Raw genomic sequence first — 19776 nt, 5'->3', positions numbered from 1 at the left:
TAGGGACAGGAAGTTGAGTATAGGGACAGGAAGTTGAGTATAGGGACAGGAAGTTGAGTATAGGGACAGGAAGTTGAGTATAGGGACAGGAAGTTGAGTATAGGGACAGTGAGTTGAGTATGGGGACAGGAAGTTGAGTATAGGGACAGGAAGTTGAGTATAGGGACAGTGAGTTGAGTATGGGGACAGGAAGTTGAGTATAGATACAGGAAGTTGAGTATAGAGACAGGAAGTTGAGTATAGGGACAGTGAGTTGAGTATAGGGACAGGGAGTTGAGTATAGGGACAGTGAGTTGAGTATGGGGACAGGAAGTTGAGTATAGGGACAGGAAGTTGAGTATAGGGACAGTGAGTTGAGTATAGGGACAGTGAGTTGAGTATAGGGACAGGGATAGTTGAGTATAGGGACAGGAAGTTGAGTATAGGGACAGGGAGTTGAGTATAGGGACAGGGAGTTGAGAATAGGGACAGTGAGTTGAGTATAGGGACAGGGAGTTGAGTATAGGGACAGTGAGTTGAGTATAGAGACAGGGAGTTGAGTATAGAGACAGGAAGTTGAGTATAGGGACAGGGAGTTGAGTATAGGGACAGTGAGTTGAGTATGGGGACAGGAAGTTGAGTATAGGGACAGGAAGTTGAGTATAGGGACAGTGAGTTGAGTATAGGGACAGTGAGTTGAGTATAGGGACAGGAAGTTGAGTATAGAGACAGGAAGTTGAGTATAGGGACAGTGAGTTGAGTATAGGGACAGGAAGTTCAGTATAGGGACAGTGAGTTGAGTATAGGGACAGGGAGTTGAGTATAGGGACAGGAAGTTGAGTATAGGGACAGGGAGTTGAGTATAGGGACAGGAAGTTGAGTATAGGGACAGGAAGTTGAGTATGGGGACAGTGAGTTGAGTATAGGGACAGGAAGTTGAGTATAGGGACAGTGAGTTGAGTATAGGGACAGGAAGTTGAGTATGGGGACAGGGAGTTGAGTATAGGGACAGGAAGTTGAGTATAGGGACAGTGAGTTGAGTATAGGGACAGGAAGTTGAGTATAGGGACAGGGAGTTGAGTATAGGGACAGGAAGTTGAGTATAGGGACAGTGAGTTGAGTATAGGGACAGGAAGTTGAGTATAGGGACAGGAAGTTGAGTATAGGGACAGGAAGTTGAGTATAGGGACAGTGAGTTGAGTATGGGGACAGGAAGTTGAGTATAGATACAGGAAGTTGAGTATAGAGACAGGAAGTTGAGTATAGGGACAGTGAGTTGAGTATAGGGACAGGGAGTTGAGTATAGGGACAGTGAGTTGAGTATGGGGACAGGAAGTTGAGTATAGGGACAGGAAGTTGAGTATAGGGACAGTGAGTTGAGTATAGGGACAGTGAGTTGAGTATAGGGACAGGGATAGTTGAGTATAGGGACAGGAAGTTGAGTATAGGGACAGGGAGTTGAGTATGGGGACAGGAAGTTGAGTATAGGGACAGGAAGTTGAGTATAGGGACAGTGAGTTGAGTATAGGGACAGTGAGTTGAGTATAGGGACAGGGATAGTTGAGTATAGGGACAGGAAGTTGAGTATAGGGACAGGGAGTTGAGTATAGGGACAGGGAGTTGAGTATAGGGACAGGGAGTTGAGTATAGGGACAGTGAGTTGAGTATAGAGACAGGGAGTTGAGTATAGAGACAGGAAGTTGAGTATAGAGACAGGAAGTTGAGTATAGGGACAGTGAGTTGAGTATAGGGACAGGGAGTTGAGTATAGGGACAGTGAGTTGAGTATGGGGACAGGAAGTTGAGTATAGGGACAGGAAGTTGAGTATAGGGACAGTGAGTTGAGTATAGGGACAGTGAGTTGAGTATAGGGACAGGAAGTTGAGTATAGAGACAGGAAGTTGAGTATAGGGACAGTGAGTTGAGTATAGGGACAGGAAGTTGAGTATAGGGACAGTGAGTTGAGTATAGGGACAGTGAGTTGAGTATAGGGACAGGGAGTTGAGTATAGGGACAGGAAGTTGAGTATAGGGACAGGGAGTTGAGTATAGGGACATGAAGTTGAGTATAGGGACAGGAAGTTGAGTATGGGGACAGTGAGTTGAGTATAGGGACAGGAAGTTGAGTATAGGGACAGTGAGTTGAGTATAGGGACAGGGAGTTGAGTATAGGGACAGGAAGTTGAGTATAGGGACAGTGAGTTGAGTATAGGGACAGGAAGTTGAGTATAGGGACAGGAAGTTGAGTACAGGGACAGGGAGTTGAGTATGGGGACAGTGAGTTGAGTATGTTGTAGGCCTATGTTGGAGAAAGGAGTGCCTCAGAGAAGGACTAGCTTACATTTGAGGTTGTTTTAGAAGCTGTTAAGTTTGATATAGGAGAACAGAAGAAAAATTACATTTTGTGTTCGCTGTCAAGTTTCATGTTCATGAACTAATCATTAAATTAAACTCTTAACCAAACTGCCTTGTATTCATGGTGTGCATGACTTGTAATTGAGAATGTACTTTAGCCATTCTTGTATCCGTTAGGGAGTTTCCAAACACTCACACACAAACACTCCCCCTCTCTCTCTCTGTCTCACACACACACACACACACATATACACACACACACACAATTACTTCCTCGTGCATGTTGTATGACTTCAGAGAGATGTCCATTGTCCGTGAGAGTGAGGCAATACTCAGCGTGTAATAGATGTTGTCATAATAAGTATCGGCGGAAACTGCCAGAGGAGGAGCTCAGGTCACGTGACATCATGAGGACACTTATCCAGGTCACATGATGCCATGAGGTCACATATCTATTGGAGCAACTGGTGAGTTCACATTAGTCATATGGACTATTATGGGATGTGGGTGCGTTGGTGGGAAGTTTACCCATTCAGTACACTTGAACTGGGCGTTTAACACAATAGGTCTGTATACCATCAATAGAAATCATTTCAGATCATTTCACATAAGTAGCTAATCAAACACATTTTGGTTAAACATTATTTTATTAAAATTTACACACAGACAGGCCAAATGTGAAACAAAAGCATGTTATTATTGAGTTTAGACATCATATTTTAAAATTGAACAAAGTGCACAATATTTGAAAGATACCAGAACAGGTAACAATCAACTGAAATTAATCTATGCAGCACATTGGATTGTTTACTAAACATTTGCCTTTCTGGTGCAACTTAAAACAACCTCTAGAGGGTAGTGCGAACGGCCCAGTACATCACTGGGGCAAAGCTTCCTGCTATCCGTGCTTCTACACCTGCATTGCTTGCTGTTTGGGGTTTTAGGCTGGATTACTGTACAGCACTTTGAGATATCAGCTGATGTAAGAAGGGCTATATAAATACATTTGATTTGATTTGATCCAGGACCTATATAATAGGCGATGTCAGAGGAAAGCCCATACAATTTTCAGAGACTCCAGTCACCCAAGTTATAGACTTTTCTCTGCTACCGCACGGCAACCGGAACGCCAAGTCTAAGACCAAAAGGCTCCTCAACAGCTTCTACCCCCAAGCCATAAGACTGCTGAACAATCAATAAAATTGCCACCGGACAATTTACATTGACCCCCCCCCCCCTCCGTTTTGTACACTGCTGCTACTCGCTGTTTATTATCTATGCATAGTTACTCCACCCCTACCTACATGTACAACTTACCTCAACTAACCTGTACCCCTGCACACTGATTCGGTACCGGTGCCCCCTGTATAAAGCCTTGTTATTGTTATTGTGTTACTTTTTATTATTACTTTTTATTTTAGTCTACTTGGTAAATCTTTCCTTAACTTTATTTATTGAACTGCACTGTTGGTTAAGGGCTTGTAAGTAAGCATTTCACTGTAATGTATACACTTGTTGTATTTGGCGCATGTGACAAATAAAGTTTGATTTGCTTCCGAAAAAGCAGAAGTACTGTAAGTCAGGGTTTTCTGTCGAGGTGTCACCAGGCTGGTAAGAAGAAAAGCGTTAAGTGAGAGGCTAACCTAAATCAGCAGACGTGTTTAAATGACATTAACCTCTCTTCATCTGACGATAACAAACAACTGGGCAACCACTTATAACAGTCATTAATGAGGGAATCTGGGATTCACACACAACAATGGCTATATGCCAATAATTAAAAATAATTAAAATGTAACAATCACAGATTGCCCCCTTTTTTAGAAGCCTGGTGAAGTTTTTCCACTCGGAGACCCGGAAGAGGCGACGACAATAATGAGTGTGTTTGTAATGTTTGTGTGAATGTTAGGTTTCCTTGCGAAAGAGACCTTGGTCCCTGGACCCACGACTGCCGCTCTTGTATCAAACAGGATATGGCAAAATAACGCTATGTCTCAAATGGCTCCCTATTCCCTATATAGTGCACTACTTTTGACCAGAATCCTACGGGGCCATAAGGTGCCATTTTGGACACATTCTAAGTTAAAGGGAAAGGGAAGTCACAGTGACATCCTGTGGTCAGGGGCTCTACTGACACTGAGTGGTGGTGGAAACATCCGTCTACGGGCGGAAAGTGCTTTCCTTGGTATCAGTTACAGCTTTTCCATGACGCTAAAATAAACCCGATCAAGTTCAGTCCGTGGCTGTCCGCTCCCTGTCTCAGCACAACATCTTGTATGTTGTGAATTAACTGAAAGTAACTGAAAACAACTGGAATTCCATGTGAATTATAAGTATATTTTGGTGGGTTTAAACAGGAAGACCTAGCTTCCTGTCACTGACTATAAGCGTTTTCCAATAAGCATCGACGTCTCAACAACAGGAAAGGAAGGAGTTTAACGATTCCGAGGCAGTTTCGAGCCCCCCCCCGACTTAAAACATCTCTTCAGTTTAAGATGATGCAATGCAAAACAAAGCAATTACAAAAGAACAATTTAACAATGTTGTATACGATCAAGTTTATATTAAATGTTACCAAACTGGTAAAAAAAAATACAAAATTATAACTTTGGGACTAAAAATACTAACATCCAAGAAACAAAATGTAAAAAATGAGCTCCATATACAAACCTATTATTACTTCATATAATATATATTATTAAGGAAACACGACAAAACGACGTGGCACAGGAGAAAACATATATGTCTTAAATTAATGTAACCCGATCACTTTTTCATCGTTTTTGGATTCCAACATAAGTTTTCCTCTGGATGATTCCGGCGTTTTTGTGTCCTGTCCTGCAAAGAAAACACAAATAACATACATATATATATACATACATCTATATATATTTAATATATTAAAGGAGGATAGACAGCACCAAAGCCCTTTGGAGATGGAAGTTGCTCTTGGGTTAAAGGGTTCATTGGTCATCAAAAACAAGGACCAGGGCATAAGGCACTTCATCATATTTCGTTGTATTTCCCCTCTCCGAAGAACCCACAGGCCTCTGCATAGGTCCCCCAGCCTAGACCCTGGTCTAAAGTAGTGCACTATAATAAGGAATAGGGTTCCATAGGGCTCTGGTCTAAAGTAGTGCACTATAATAGGGAATAGGGTTCCATAAGGCTCTGGTCTAAAGTAGTGCACTATAATAGGGAATAGCCTGCCATAACGAGATGCAACATAGACCAGAGTTTAGTACCTTAGAACAGGTTACAGGATCGTGGTTCTCTGAAGGGGTTGGAGCCTGTCGGAACCCCGACAAGCAGAGCATCTTTCGCTGCATTCTGATGGCAGTACTGCTGGAGCTCGGCCGCTGCCTGAGACACCTGGGGGAACAATTAGTGTTTACATGCTTAATAAAGGGCCTGTGAAGTAACAATGATGTTCCTATCGTGTTTTGTATCATATGTGTACAACAGCTGATGAAACTAACACTGTAAAAGTGTGTGGGTGGAAAATACGATCAGTGTTATTTCCTGATAGTTTCTGGTTTAAGATCAATAGGACACCAAATCATAACTTTATTGACTTTTTTTTTTTACCTGCAGTGACCCGTTTAATATCATCCAGCAATAATTCCATATAATTAATGAAACGGCAGACAATTAATTAAATAATTATATAATACCATGGCGAATCACTTTCTATTTAGGAAGTATCAAGGCCAATTTTGGTCGACTCAATTTTAAACGGAATTAGCGACTTTTTTTCGCAGCATCAGTCACATCACAGTCGGACCACACAAGAGCTGTCTGAAACAGATACTGTAGACTACATGGAATGCAATCATCACCCACACGTTTACAATCATCGTTTGAAATGACATGCAATAAATACATCCCCAACATCTATCCTATACAAAAGCTTCTGCCCGTCTTTCTTTTAAGATGTTCTTTCCGTTTACCTTAATCCGTTCCAAACTGGCTTCGAGTTTCAATTGTTCGACAAGTCGACGCATGTTGGACACGTTGGAATTAGACGTCATGTTGATGATTTTCTTTCTTTCTTGTTGTTTTTGTTTGTTGGTCAAATTGTTTGAGGACTATTAGAAATATTGACGGGGGACGGCGCTTTCTGGACTGGTTTAAAAAAAAAGAAGAAAAAAATTCACTTCCCAAACTTTTGAAGCAGGAAGCCACATCCTCAGATGGGGAGGACCAGAGGCGTCATGCAACTCAAAAAATTGAGGGGGCACAAAGCATGAAGATGCAGAGGCACCGTGCTCGTTTTCCTTGATTTAAAAAACAAACATGTATTTATTACTAGACACCTAGCAATTGTAGGAAGTTAGCTAGCAAGCCCAGATAGGTTCCTAATCTCCCATCCTCATAACTAGCTTCCAAAAAGACATTTCAGGCTATAAATCAATTTAGAATAGCTAGCTTGTCTAACATTCTTAGCTGGCATGTCTGCTGGCAAGTTTGGTATACTTTAGAAAAGCAAGCAATAACTAAATGAACTGAATAAGACACACATTCCTTTACATTATGTTTACACTGAACGGAATTTGCAAAAAATGCAACAACAAAAAACGTTTTTAAACTGTATAGCTGATCAACGCACCATCATACCAGGTCATTTAATGCTTAAAAACAAAACAAAATAGGATGAATAAGATATTTGGCCAAAAGAAGTGCCCTTTCTTACTGATCTCTACAGCTTCCGGTCAAAACAAATCCTGTGAAATGACGTCAACACATACTGGAGGAGTTACTGGCTAGCTTAGCTAACAAACTAGCTTCAGTGCTTAGCTTAGCTAACAAACTAGCTTCAGTGGTTAGCTTAGCTAACAAACTAGCTTCAGTGGTTAGCTTAGCTAACAAACTAGCTTCAGTGGTTAGCTTAGCTAACAAACTAGTTTCAGTGGTTAGCTTAGCGAACAAACTAGCTAGGTCGGTTGCGGTGTGCATGACCAGAATGACATGTCGACGAACCACCAAAAGCACACCCCAATTTTTGTTAGAAAATTGAGAAAAGGGTGGAGTTGGACAGTTTTTTTGGTGTGCCCAAATTCGAACTTTAACAGATCAAATCTGAGGGGGCATTTGCCCTTGTGCCCATGCTCCCTATGGCTATGACACCTCTGGGGAGGACCAATGAGGACCAAGTAGAGAGCTGAGCTCCAGACCCAAAAATAAAATCATGCTCTCAGAGGCCCACAGCTGCAGTGTTGGCACTACAGTGTTGGCACATTGGCATCTTTATGTTTTGCATCTGACAGGTACAGTTGAAGTCGGAAGTTTACATACACTTAGGTTTGAGTCATTAAAACTTGTTTTTCAACCACTCCACACATTTCTTGTTAAAAAACTATAGTTTTGGCAAGTCGGTTTGGACATCTACTTTGTGCATGACACAAGTCATTTTTCCAACAATTGTTTAAAGACAGATAATTTACCTTATAATTCACTGTATCACAATTCCAGTGGGTCAGAAGTATTCATACATTAAGTTGACTGTGCCTTTAAACAGCTTGGAAAATTCCAGAAAATGATGTCATGGCTTTAGAAGCTTCTGATAGGCTAAATCAAATCAAATCAAATCAAATGTATTTATATAGCCCTTCTTACATCAGCTGATATCTCAAAGTGCTGTACTGAAACCCAGCCTAGAACCCCAAACAGCAAGCAATGCAGGTGTAGAAGCACATAATTTGAGTCAATTGGAGGTGTACCTGTGGATGTATTTCAAGGCCTACCTTCAAACTCAGTGCCCCTTTGCTTGACATCATGGGAAAAATCAAAAGAAATCAGCCAAGATATCAGAAAACATATTGTACACCTCCACAAGTCTGGTTCATCCTTGGGAGCAATTTCCACATGCCTGAAAGTACCACGTTCATCTGTACAAACAATAGTACGCAAGTATAAACACCATGGGACCACGCAGCCGTCATACTGCTCAGGAGATGAACGTACTTTGGTGCAAAAAGTGCAAATCAATACCAGAACAACAGCAAAGGACCTTGTGAAGATGCTGGAGGAAACAGGTACAAAAGTATCTATATCCACAGTAAAACAAGTCCTATATCGACATAACCTGAAAGGCCGCTCAGCAAGGAAGAAGCCACTGCTCCAAAACCACCATAAAAAAGCCAGACTACGGTTTGCAACTGCACATGGGGACAAAGATCATACTTTTTGGATAAATATCATCTGATCTGATGAAACAAAAATAGAACTGTTTGGCCATAATGACCATCGTTATGTTTGGAGGAAAACGGGGGAGGCTTGCAAGCCGAAGAACACCATCCCAACCGTGAAGCACGGGGGTGGCAGCATCATGTTGTGGGGGTGCTTTGCTGCAGGAGGGACTGGTGCACTTCATAAAATAGATGGCATCATGAGGGAGAAAAATGATGTGGATAAATTGAAGCAACATCTCAAGACATCAGTCAGGAAGTTAAAGCTTGGTCGCAAATGTGTGGGCAGAACTGAAAAAGCGTGTGCGAGCAAGGAGGCCTACAAGTCTGACTCAGTTACACCAGCTCTGTCAAGAGGAATGGGCCAAAATTCACCCAATATCACGCCCTGACTTTAGAGATCCTTATTTATTCTCTATGTCTGGTTAGGTCAGGGTGTGACTCGGGTGGGAAAATCGGTTTTCTATTTCTTTGTTGTTTTGCAGAGTGTGGTTCCCAATCAGAGGCAGCTGTCTATCGTTGTCTCTGATTGGGGATCATATATAAGTTGTGATTTTCCGTTTGGGTTTTGTGGGATCTTGTTTTCTGTTTAGGTGGTTTCCCCTGACAGAACTGTGCGCTTTCGTTTTCTCCGTTTGTCATTTTGTTTGAGTGTTTTTGTGAACATTAAATCATGAACACTTTCCACGCTGCGCTTTGGTCTCATTCCCGACGACGAACGTTATACCCAACTTATTGTGGGAAGCTTGTGGAAGGCGACCCAAAACGTTTGACGCAAGATAAACACTGTAAAGGCAATGCTAACAAATACTAATTGAGTGTATGTAAACTTCTGACCCACTGGGAATGTGATGAAAGAAATAAAAGCTGAAATAAATCATTCTCTCTACTATTATTCTGACATTTCACATTCTTAAAATAAAGTGGTGATCCTAACTGACCAAAGACAGGGAACTTTTACTCAGATTAAATGTCAAGAATTGTGAAAAACTGAGTTTAAATGTATTTGGCTAAGGTGTATGTAAACTTCCCGACTTCAACTGTATATAAAAAAAATATCCACAGACAGTAAAAATATATAATTTTTAATATTTTAGGAGGGTTGGGGGGGGGGGGGGAATATGAATACTTTGTATAATTTTGTGTACCGGTATTTTCAATTGTGAATCAAAACTTCCCAGGTAAGACAAAGACATGTCATTCAGATACATTACGGGGAGGTTTGCCCGACCCAGATGAAAACTGTTCCTTTATTTAACTAGGTAACTCAGTTAAGAACAAATTCTTATTTACCATGACAGGCTTACACCGGCCAAACCCTAACCAGGACGACACTGGGCCAATAGTGCGCCGCCCTATGGGACTCCCGATCACGGCCGGTTGTGATACAGCCCAGGATTGCACCAGCGTCTGTAGTGACGCCCTCTAGCACTGTGATGCAGTGCCTTAGACCGCTGCGCCACTCGGGAGCCCCCAATGGTTCATGGACCAACGGAGACCAGAAGTAGAGCTAATCTGGTATGACAGACCAGAGACAGACGAGCAGCTACAACAGACAACCTTGTGTAAACCTTGGGTTGTGTCCCAAATGACATTTGGAACGTACAGTCGGCTTCGTAATAAGAGCAGTTCCTTCAAGGCAGGTTTCTGATACACCTTTCTGATACAGGCAGAAAGCTGAAAGACCATTTTATGAAAGGCAGCACTTATACCAGCAGTGCTGCAAAAAGATTCCATATTCCTTAAAAGCTATTATAATACCGTACACCTTTAAAATGTCCCCAATCCAAGAGGACGAGGTTGAACAAGAGGGTTATCTCTTGCCAAACTCTGTCCAAAATAAGCCCAATGCGTTTCTATGGGCTTAACCAGACCAAAGATTATTGCCTGCCGGGACAACGACTCCTGTTGTTAGGGCGGAGACATGAGCATCTCATCATTATATAAAGATCTCTGCCCCGATAGAATATCTCTCAAAATAATGTTTCCATTCCATACAAACAGGCATTACTGTTAATCGTCTGTATAAACATCATCAGTAGATTTATTCACAAAATACACAGGTATACAAACACAATGTGACTGTATAACAGGCACAAGTCGGGTGTGATTATTGATAGGCATGTTGTCAATCGTCAATAAAAGTGAGTCGCCCAGGTCCTTCATTCTTCATCCACCGTCGGTACCTCTTCCACCTGGGATCCAGGGCCATCTTCGTCTTCATCTCTTCCTCCTGCTCCTCCTTGTACACCTGTACAACAACAGAAAACAATATAAATATACAAACATTCAGAAATCATTTGGGGTTTTAAATCTGTAACCTTTAGTGTCAGTCTGTTTCTGCCCCTCTTGCCAAACATGGAGTTGGCAAAACATCTATATGTTGTAATCACATCGTAATACATGGAGCAAAGCTTCACACTATTACTACTGCTACTACAACTATACATGGAGCAAAGCTTCACACTATTACTATTACTACTGCTACTACAACTATACATGGAGCAAAGCTTCACACTATTACTACTGCTACTACAACTATACATGGAGCAAAGCTTCACACTATTACTACTGCTACTACAACTATACATGGAGCAAAGCTTCACACTATTACTATTACTACTGCTACTACAACTATACATGGAGCAAAGCTTCACACTATTACTACTGCTACTACAACTATACATGGAGCAAAGCTTCACACTATTACTACTGCTACTACAACTATACATGGTGCAAAGCTTCACACTATTACTACTGCTACTACAACTATACATGGAGCAAAGCTTCACACTATTACTACTGCTACTACAACTATACATGGAGCAAAGCTTCACACTATTACTACTGCTACTACAACTATACATGGAGCAAAGCTTCACACTATTACTATTACTACTGCTACTACAACTATACATGGAGCAAAGCTTCACACTATTACTATTACTACTGCTACTACAACTATACATGGAGCAAAGCTTCACACTATTACTACTGCTACTACAACTATACATGGAGCAAAGCTTCACACTATTACTACTGCTACTACAACTATACATGGTGCAAAGCTTCACACTATTACTACTGCTACTACAACTATACATGGAGCAAAGCTTCACACTATTACTACTGCTACTACAACTATACATGGAGCAAAGCTTCACACTATTACTACTGCTACTACAACTATACATGGTGCAAAGCTTCACACTATTACTATTACTACTGCTACTACAACTATACATGGAGCAAAGCTTCACACTATTACTACTGCTACTACAACTATACATGGTGCAAAGCTTCACACTATTACTACTGCTACTACAACTATACATGGAGCAAAGCTTCACACTATTACTACTGCTACTACAACTATACATGGAGCAAAGCTTCACACTATTACTACTGCTACTACAACTATACATGGAGCAAAGCTTCACACTATTACTATTACTACTACAACTATACATGGAGCAAAGCTTCACACTATTACTATTACTACTGCTACTACAACTATACATGGAGCAAAGCTTCACACTATTACTACTGCTACTACAACTATACATGGTGCAAAGCTTCACACTATTACTACTGCTACTACAACTATACATGGAGCAAAGCTTCACATTATTACTACTGCTACTACAACTATACATGGAGCAAAGCTTCACACTATTACTACTGCTACTACAACTATACATGGAGCAAAGCTTCACACTATTACTACTGCTACTACAACTATACATGGAGCAAAGCTTCACATTATTACTACTGCTACTACAACTATACATGGTGCAAAGCTTCACACTATTACTACTGCTACTACAACTATACATGGCGCAAAGCTTCACACTATTACTATTACTACTGCTACTACAACTATACATGGAGCAAAGCTTCACACTATTACTACTGCTACTACAACTATACATGGTGCAAAGCTTCACACTATTACTACTGCTACTACAACTATACATGGAGCAAAGCTTCACACTATTACTACTGCTACTACAACTATACATGGTGCAAAGCTTCACACTATTACTACTGCTACTACAACTATACATGGTGCAAAGCTTCACACTATTACTATTACTACTACAACTATACATGGAGCAAAGCTTCACACTATTACTACTGCTACTACAACTATACATGGTGCAAAGCTTCACACTATTACTATTACTACTGCTACTACAACTATACATGGTGCAAAGCTTCACACTATTACTATTACTACTGCTACTACAACTATACATGGTGCAAAGCTTCACACTATTACTACTGCTACTACAACTATACATGGTGCAAAGCTTCACACTATTACTACTGCTACTGCTACTACAACTATACATGGTGCAAAGCTTCACACTATTACTATTGCTACTACAACTATACATGGTGCAAAGCTTCACACTATTAATATTACTACTACAACTATACATGGTGCAAAGCTTCACACTATTACTACTGCTACTGCTACTACAACTATACATGGTGCAAAGCTTCACACTATTACTATTACTACTACAACTATACATGGCGCAAAGCTTCACACTATTACTACTGCTACTACAACTATACATGGTGCAAAGCTTCACACTATTACTACTGCTACTACAACTATACATGGTGCAAAGCTTCACACTATTACTACTGCTACTACAACTATACATGGTGCAAAGCTTCACACTATTACTATTACTACTACAACTATACATGGTGCAAAGCTTCACACTATTACTATTACTACTACAACTATACATGGCGCAAAGCTTCACACTATTACTACTGCTACTACAACTATACATGGCGCAAAGCTTCACACTATTACTATTACTACTGCTACTACAACTATACATGGCGCAAAGCTTCACACTATTACTACTGCTACTACAACTATACATGGTGCAAAGCTTCACACTATTACTACTGCTACTGCTACTACAACTATACATGGTGCAAAGCTTCACACTATTACTACTGCTACTGCTACTACAACTATACATGGTGCAAAGCTTCACACTATTACTATTACTACTGCTACTACAACTATACATGGTGCAAAGCTTCACACTATTACTACTGCTACTACAACTATACATGGTGCAAAGCTTCACACTATTACTACTGCTACTGCTACTACAACTATACATGGTGCAAAGCTTCACACTATTACTAATGCTACTACAACTATACATGGCGCAAAGCTTCACACTATTACTACTGCTACTACAACTATACATGGTGCAAAGCTTCACACTATTACTACTGCTACTACAACTATACATGGTGCAAAGCTTCACACTATTACTACTGCTACTACAACTATACATGGCGCAAAGCTTCACACTATTACTACTGCTACTGCTACTACAACTATACATGGTGCAAAGCTTCACACTATTACTACTGCTACTGCTACTACAACTATACATGGTGCAAAGCTTCACACTATTACTACTGCTACTGCTACTACAACTATACATGGTGCAAAGCTTCACACTATTACTACTGCTACTACAACTATACATGGTGCAAAGCTTCACACTATTACTACTGCTACTACAACTATACATGGTGCAAAGCTTCACACTATTACTACTGCTACTACAACTATACATGGCGCAAAGCTTCACACTATTACTACTGCTACTGCTACTACAACTATACATGGTGCAAAGCTTCACACTATTACTATTACTACTGCTACTACAACTATACATGGCGCAAAGCTTCACACTATTACTATTACTACTGCTACTACAACTATACATGGTGCAAAGCTTCACACTATTACTACTGCTACTACAACTATACATGGTGCAAAGCTTCACACTATTACTACTGCTACTGCTACTACAACTATACATGGTGCAAAGCTTCACACTATTACTACTGCTACTACAACTATACATGGTGCAAAGCTTCACACTATTACTACTGCTACTACAACTATACATGGTGCAAAGCTTCACACTATTACTATTACTACTGCTACTACAACTATACATGGCGCAAAGCTTCACACTATTACTACTGCTACTGCTACTACAACTATACATGGCGCAAAGCTTCACACTATTACTACTGCTACTGCTACTACAACTATACATGGTGCAAAGCTTCACACTATTACTATTACTACTGCTACTACAACTATACATGGCGCAAAGCTTCACACTATTACTATTACTACTGCTACTACAACTATACATGGCGCAAAGCTTCACACTATTACTATTACTACTGCTACTACAACTATACATGGCGCAAAGCTTCACACTATTACTATTACTACTGCTACTACAACTATACATGGCGCAAACCTTCACACTATTACTACTGCTACTACAACTATACATGGAGCAAAGCTTCACACTATTACTACTGCTACTACAACTATACATGGAGCAAAGCTTCACACTATTACTACTGCTACTACAACTATACATGGTGCAAAGCTTCACACTATTACTACTGCTACTACAACTATACATGGAGCAAAGCTTCACATTATTACTACTGCTACTACAACTATACATGGAGCAAAGCTTCACACTATTACTACTGCTACTACAACTATACATGGAGCAAAGCTTCACACTATTACTACTGCTACTACAACTATACATGGAGCAAAGCTTCACATTATTACTACTGCTACTACAACTATACATGGTGCAAAGCTTCACACTATTACTACTGCTACTACAACTATACATGGCGCAAAGCTTCACACTATTACTATTACTACTGCTACTACAACTATACATGGAGCAAAGCTTCACACTATTACTACTGCTACTACAACTATACATGGTGCAAAGCTTCACACTATTACTACTGCTACTACAACTATACATGGAGCAAAGCTTCACACTATTACTATTACTACTGCTACTACAACTATACATGGTGCAAAGCTTCACACTATTACTACTGCTACTGCTACTACAACTATACATGGTGCAAAGCTTCACACTATTACTACTGCTACTACAACTATACATGGCGCAAAGCTTCACACTATTACTACTGCTACTACAACTATACATGGTGCAAAGCTTCACACTATTACTACTGCTACTACAACTATACATGGTGCAAAGCTTCACACTATTAATATTACTACTACAACTATACATGGTGCAAAGCTTCACACTATTACTACTGCTACTGCTACTACAACTATACATGGTGCAAAGCTTCACACTATTACTATTACTACTACAACTATACATGGCGCAAAGCTTCACACTATTACTACTGCTACTAAAACTATACATGGTGCAAAGCTTCACACTATTACTACTGCTACTGCTACTACAACTATACATGGTGCAAAGCTTCACACTATTACTACTGCTACTGCTACTACAACTATACATGGTGCAAAGCTTCACACTATTACTACTGCTACTGCTACTACAACTATACATGGTGCAAAGCTTCACACTATTACTATTACTACTACAACTATACATGGTGCAAAGCTTCACACTATTACTATTACTACTACAACTATACATGGCGCAAAGCTTCACACTATTACTACTGCTACTACAACTATACATGGCGCAAAGCTTCACACTATTACTATTACTACTGCTACTACAACTATACATGGCGCAAAGCTTCACACTATTACTACTGCTACTACAACTATACATGGTGCAAAGCTTCACACTATTACTACTGCTACTACAACTATACATGGCGCAAAGCTTCACATTATTACTACTGCTACTACAACTATACATGGCGCAAAGCTTCACACTATTACTACTGCTACTGCTACTACAACTATACATGGTGCAAAGCTTCACACTATTACTACTGCTACTGCTACTACAACTATACATGGTGCAAAGCTTCACACTATTACTACTGCTACTGCTACTACAACTATACATGGTGCAAAGCTTCACACTATTACTACTGCTACTGCTACTACAACTATACATGGTGCAAAGCTTCACACTATTACTACTGCTACTACAACTATACATGGCGCAAAGCTTCACACTATTACTACTGCTACTACAACTATACATGGCGCAAAGCTTCACACTATTACTACTGCTACTACAACTATACATGGTGCAAAGCTTCACACTATTACTACTGCTACTACAACTATACATGGCGCAAAGCTTCACACTATTACTACTGCTACTGCTACTACAACTATACATGGTGCAAAGCTTCACACTATTACTATTACTACTGCTACTACAACTATACATGGTGCAAAGCTTCACACTATTACTACTGCTACTGCTACTACAACTATACATGGTGCAAAGCTTCACACTATTACTATTACTACTGCTACTACAACTATACATGGCGCAAAGCTTCACACTATTACTACTGCTACTGCTACTACAACTATACATGGTGCAAAGCTTCACACTATTACTACTGCTACTACAACTATACATGGTGCAAAGCTTCACACTATTACTATTACTACTGCTACTACAACTATACATGGCGCAAAGCTTCACACTATTACTATTACTACTGCTCCTACAACTATACATGGCGCAAACCTTCACACTATTACTACTGCTACTGCTACTACAACTATACATGGTGCAAAGCTTCACACTATTACTATTACTACTGCTACTACAACTATACATGGTGCAAAGCTTCACACTATTACTACTGCTACTACAACTATACATGGTGCAAAGCTTCACACTATTACTACTGCTACTACAACTATACATGGTGCAAAGCTTCACACTATTACTACTGCTACTACAACTATACATGGCGCAAAGCTTCACACTATTACTACTGCTACTACAACTATACATGGTGCAAAGCTTCACACTATTACTATTACTACTGCTACTACAACTATACATGGTGCAAAGCTTCACACTATTACTATTACTACTGCTACTACAACTATACATGGCGCAAAGCTTCACACTATTACTACTGCTACTACAACTATACATGGTGCAAAGCTTCACACTATTACTACTGCTACTACAACTATACATGGTGCAAAGCTTCACACTATTACTACTGCTACTACAACTATACATGGCGCAAAGCTTCACACTATTACTATTACTACTGCTACTACAACTATACATGGTGCAAAGCTTCACACTATTACTATTACTACTGCTACTACAACTATACATGGTGCAAAGCTTCACACTATTACTACTGCTACTACAACTATACATGGTGCAAAGCTTCACACTATTACTATTACTACTTCTACTACAACTATACATGGCGCAAAGCTTCACACTATTACTACTGCTACTACAACTATACATGGCGCAAAGCTTCACACTATTACTATTACTACTGCTACTACAACTATACATGGCGCAAAGCTTCACACTATTACTACTGCTACTACAACTATACATGGCGCAAAGCTTCACACTATTACTATTACTACTGCTACTACAACTATACATGGCGCAAAGCTTCACACTATTACTACTGCTACTACAACTATACATGGCGCAAAGCTTCACACTATTACTATTACTACTGCTACTACAACTATACATGGCGCAAAGCTTCACACTATTACTACTGCTACTGCTACTACAACTATACATGGCGCAAAGCTTCACACTATTACTATTACTACTACAACTATACATGGCGCAAAGCTTCACACTATTACTATTACTACTACAACTATACATGGCGCAAAGCTTCACACTATTACTATTACTACTGCTACTACAACTATACATGGCGCAAAGCTTCACACTATTACTACTGCTACTACAACTATACATGGTGCAAAGCTTCACACTATTACTACTGCTACTGCTACTACAACTATACATGGCGCAAAGCTTCACACTATTACTACTGCTACTACAACTATACATGGTGCAAAGCTTCACACTATTACTACTGCTACTGCTACTACAACTATACATGGCGCAAAGCTTCACACTATTACTATTACTACTGCTACTACAACTATACATGGTGCAAAGCTTCACACTATTACTACTGCTACTACAACTATACATGGTGCAAAGCTTCACACTATTACTACTGCTACTACAACTATACATGGCGCAAAGCTTCACACTATTACTATTACTACTGCTACTACAACTATACATGGCGCAAAGCTTCACACTATTACTACTACAACTATACATGGTGCAAAGCTTCACACTATTACTACTGCTACTGCTACTACAACTATACATGGCGCAAAGCTTCACACTATTACTACTGCTACTACAACTATACATGGTGCAAAGCTTCACACTATTACTACTGCTACTGCTACTACAACTATACATGGCGCAAAGCTTCACACTATTACTATTACTACTGCTACTACAACTATACATGGTGCAAAGCTTCACACTATTACTACTGCTACTACAACTATACATGGAGCAAAGCTTCACACTATTACTACTGCTACTACAACTATACATGGAGCAAAGCTTCACACTATTACTACTGCTACTACAACTATACATGGTGCAAAGCTTCACACTATTACTACTGCTACTACAACTATACATGGTGCAAAGCTTCACACTATTACTACTGCTACTACAACTATACATGGCGCAAAGCTTCACACTATTACTATTACTACTGCTACTACAACTATACATGGCGCAAAGCTTCACACTATTACTACTGCTACTACAACTATACATGGTGCAAAGCTTCACACTATTACTATTACTACTGCTACTACAACTATACATGGTGCAAAGCTTCACACTATTACTACTGCTACTACAACTATACATGGTGCAAAGCTTCACACTATTACTATTACTACTTCTACTACAACTATACATGGCGCAAAGCTTCACACTATTACTACTGCTACTACAACTATACATGGCGCAAAGCTTCACACTATTACTATTACTACTGCTACTACAACTATACATGGCGCAAAGCTTCACACTATTACTACTGCTACTACAACTATACATGGCGCAAAGCTTCACACTATTACTATTACTACTGCTACTACAACTATACATGGCGCAAAGCTTCACACTATTACTACTGCTACTACAACTATACATGGCGCAAAGCTTCACACTATTACTATTACTACTGCTACTACAACTATACATGGCGCAAAGCTTCACACTATTACTACTGCTACTGCTACTACAACTATACATGGCGCAAAGCTTCACACTATTACTATTACTACTACAACTATACATGGCGCAAAGCTTCACACTATTACTATTACTACTACAA

At 39.9% G+C, this 19776-nt stretch overlaps 2 protein-coding genes across 2 annotated transcripts in view; both read right to left on the bottom strand.

The window, feature by feature from the left end:
* Positions 1-2960: 2960 nt before the first annotated feature.
* On the bottom strand, positions 2961-9581 carry gng10 (guanine nucleotide binding protein (G protein), gamma 10). The gene is made up of 3 exons (XM_055861130.1): positions 6283-9581; positions 5578-5704; positions 2961-5170 (listed from the first exon to the last, which is right to left on the bottom strand). The coding sequence occupies exons 1-2, from the start codon at positions 6361-6363 to the stop codon at positions 5579-5581; spliced, it is 207 nt and encodes a 68-aa protein (XP_055717105.1). The 5' UTR covers positions 6364-9581; the 3' UTR covers positions 2961-5170; position 5578.
* Positions 9582-10527: 946 nt separating this feature from the next.
* Positions 10528-19776, bottom strand: part of LOC129810538 (dnaJ homolog subfamily C member 25-like) — a 42657-nt gene continuing 33408 nt past the window's right edge. The window contains exon 4 of the mRNA XM_055861116.1: positions 10528-10771. Within this exon, the coding sequence (XP_055717091.1) occupies positions 10649-10771 (123 nt within the window). The 3' untranslated portion in view covers positions 10528-10648. The remainder of the gene's footprint in view (positions 10772-19776) is intronic.

This window comes from Salvelinus fontinalis, chromosome 2 (assembly GCF_029448725.1).
Source record: "Salvelinus fontinalis isolate EN_2023a chromosome 2, ASM2944872v1, whole genome shotgun sequence".
Classification (NCBI taxonomy): Eukaryota; Metazoa; Chordata; class Actinopteri; order Salmoniformes; family Salmonidae; genus Salvelinus; species Salvelinus fontinalis.
Note: the sequence above shows the minus strand (reverse complement) of the source record. Positions and strands in the feature narration are given on the sequence as shown.

Coding starts and splice junctions, on each gene's coding strand:
- gng10 (XM_055861130.1), bottom strand. CDS start 6,363: ATGACGTCTAATTCCAACGTGTCCAACATGCGTCGACTTGTCGAACAA. Junction 5,705..6,282: donor CCAGTTTGGAACGGATTAAG/GTAAACGGAAAG, acceptor TTGTTCCCCCAG/GTGTCTCAGGCAGCGGCCGA.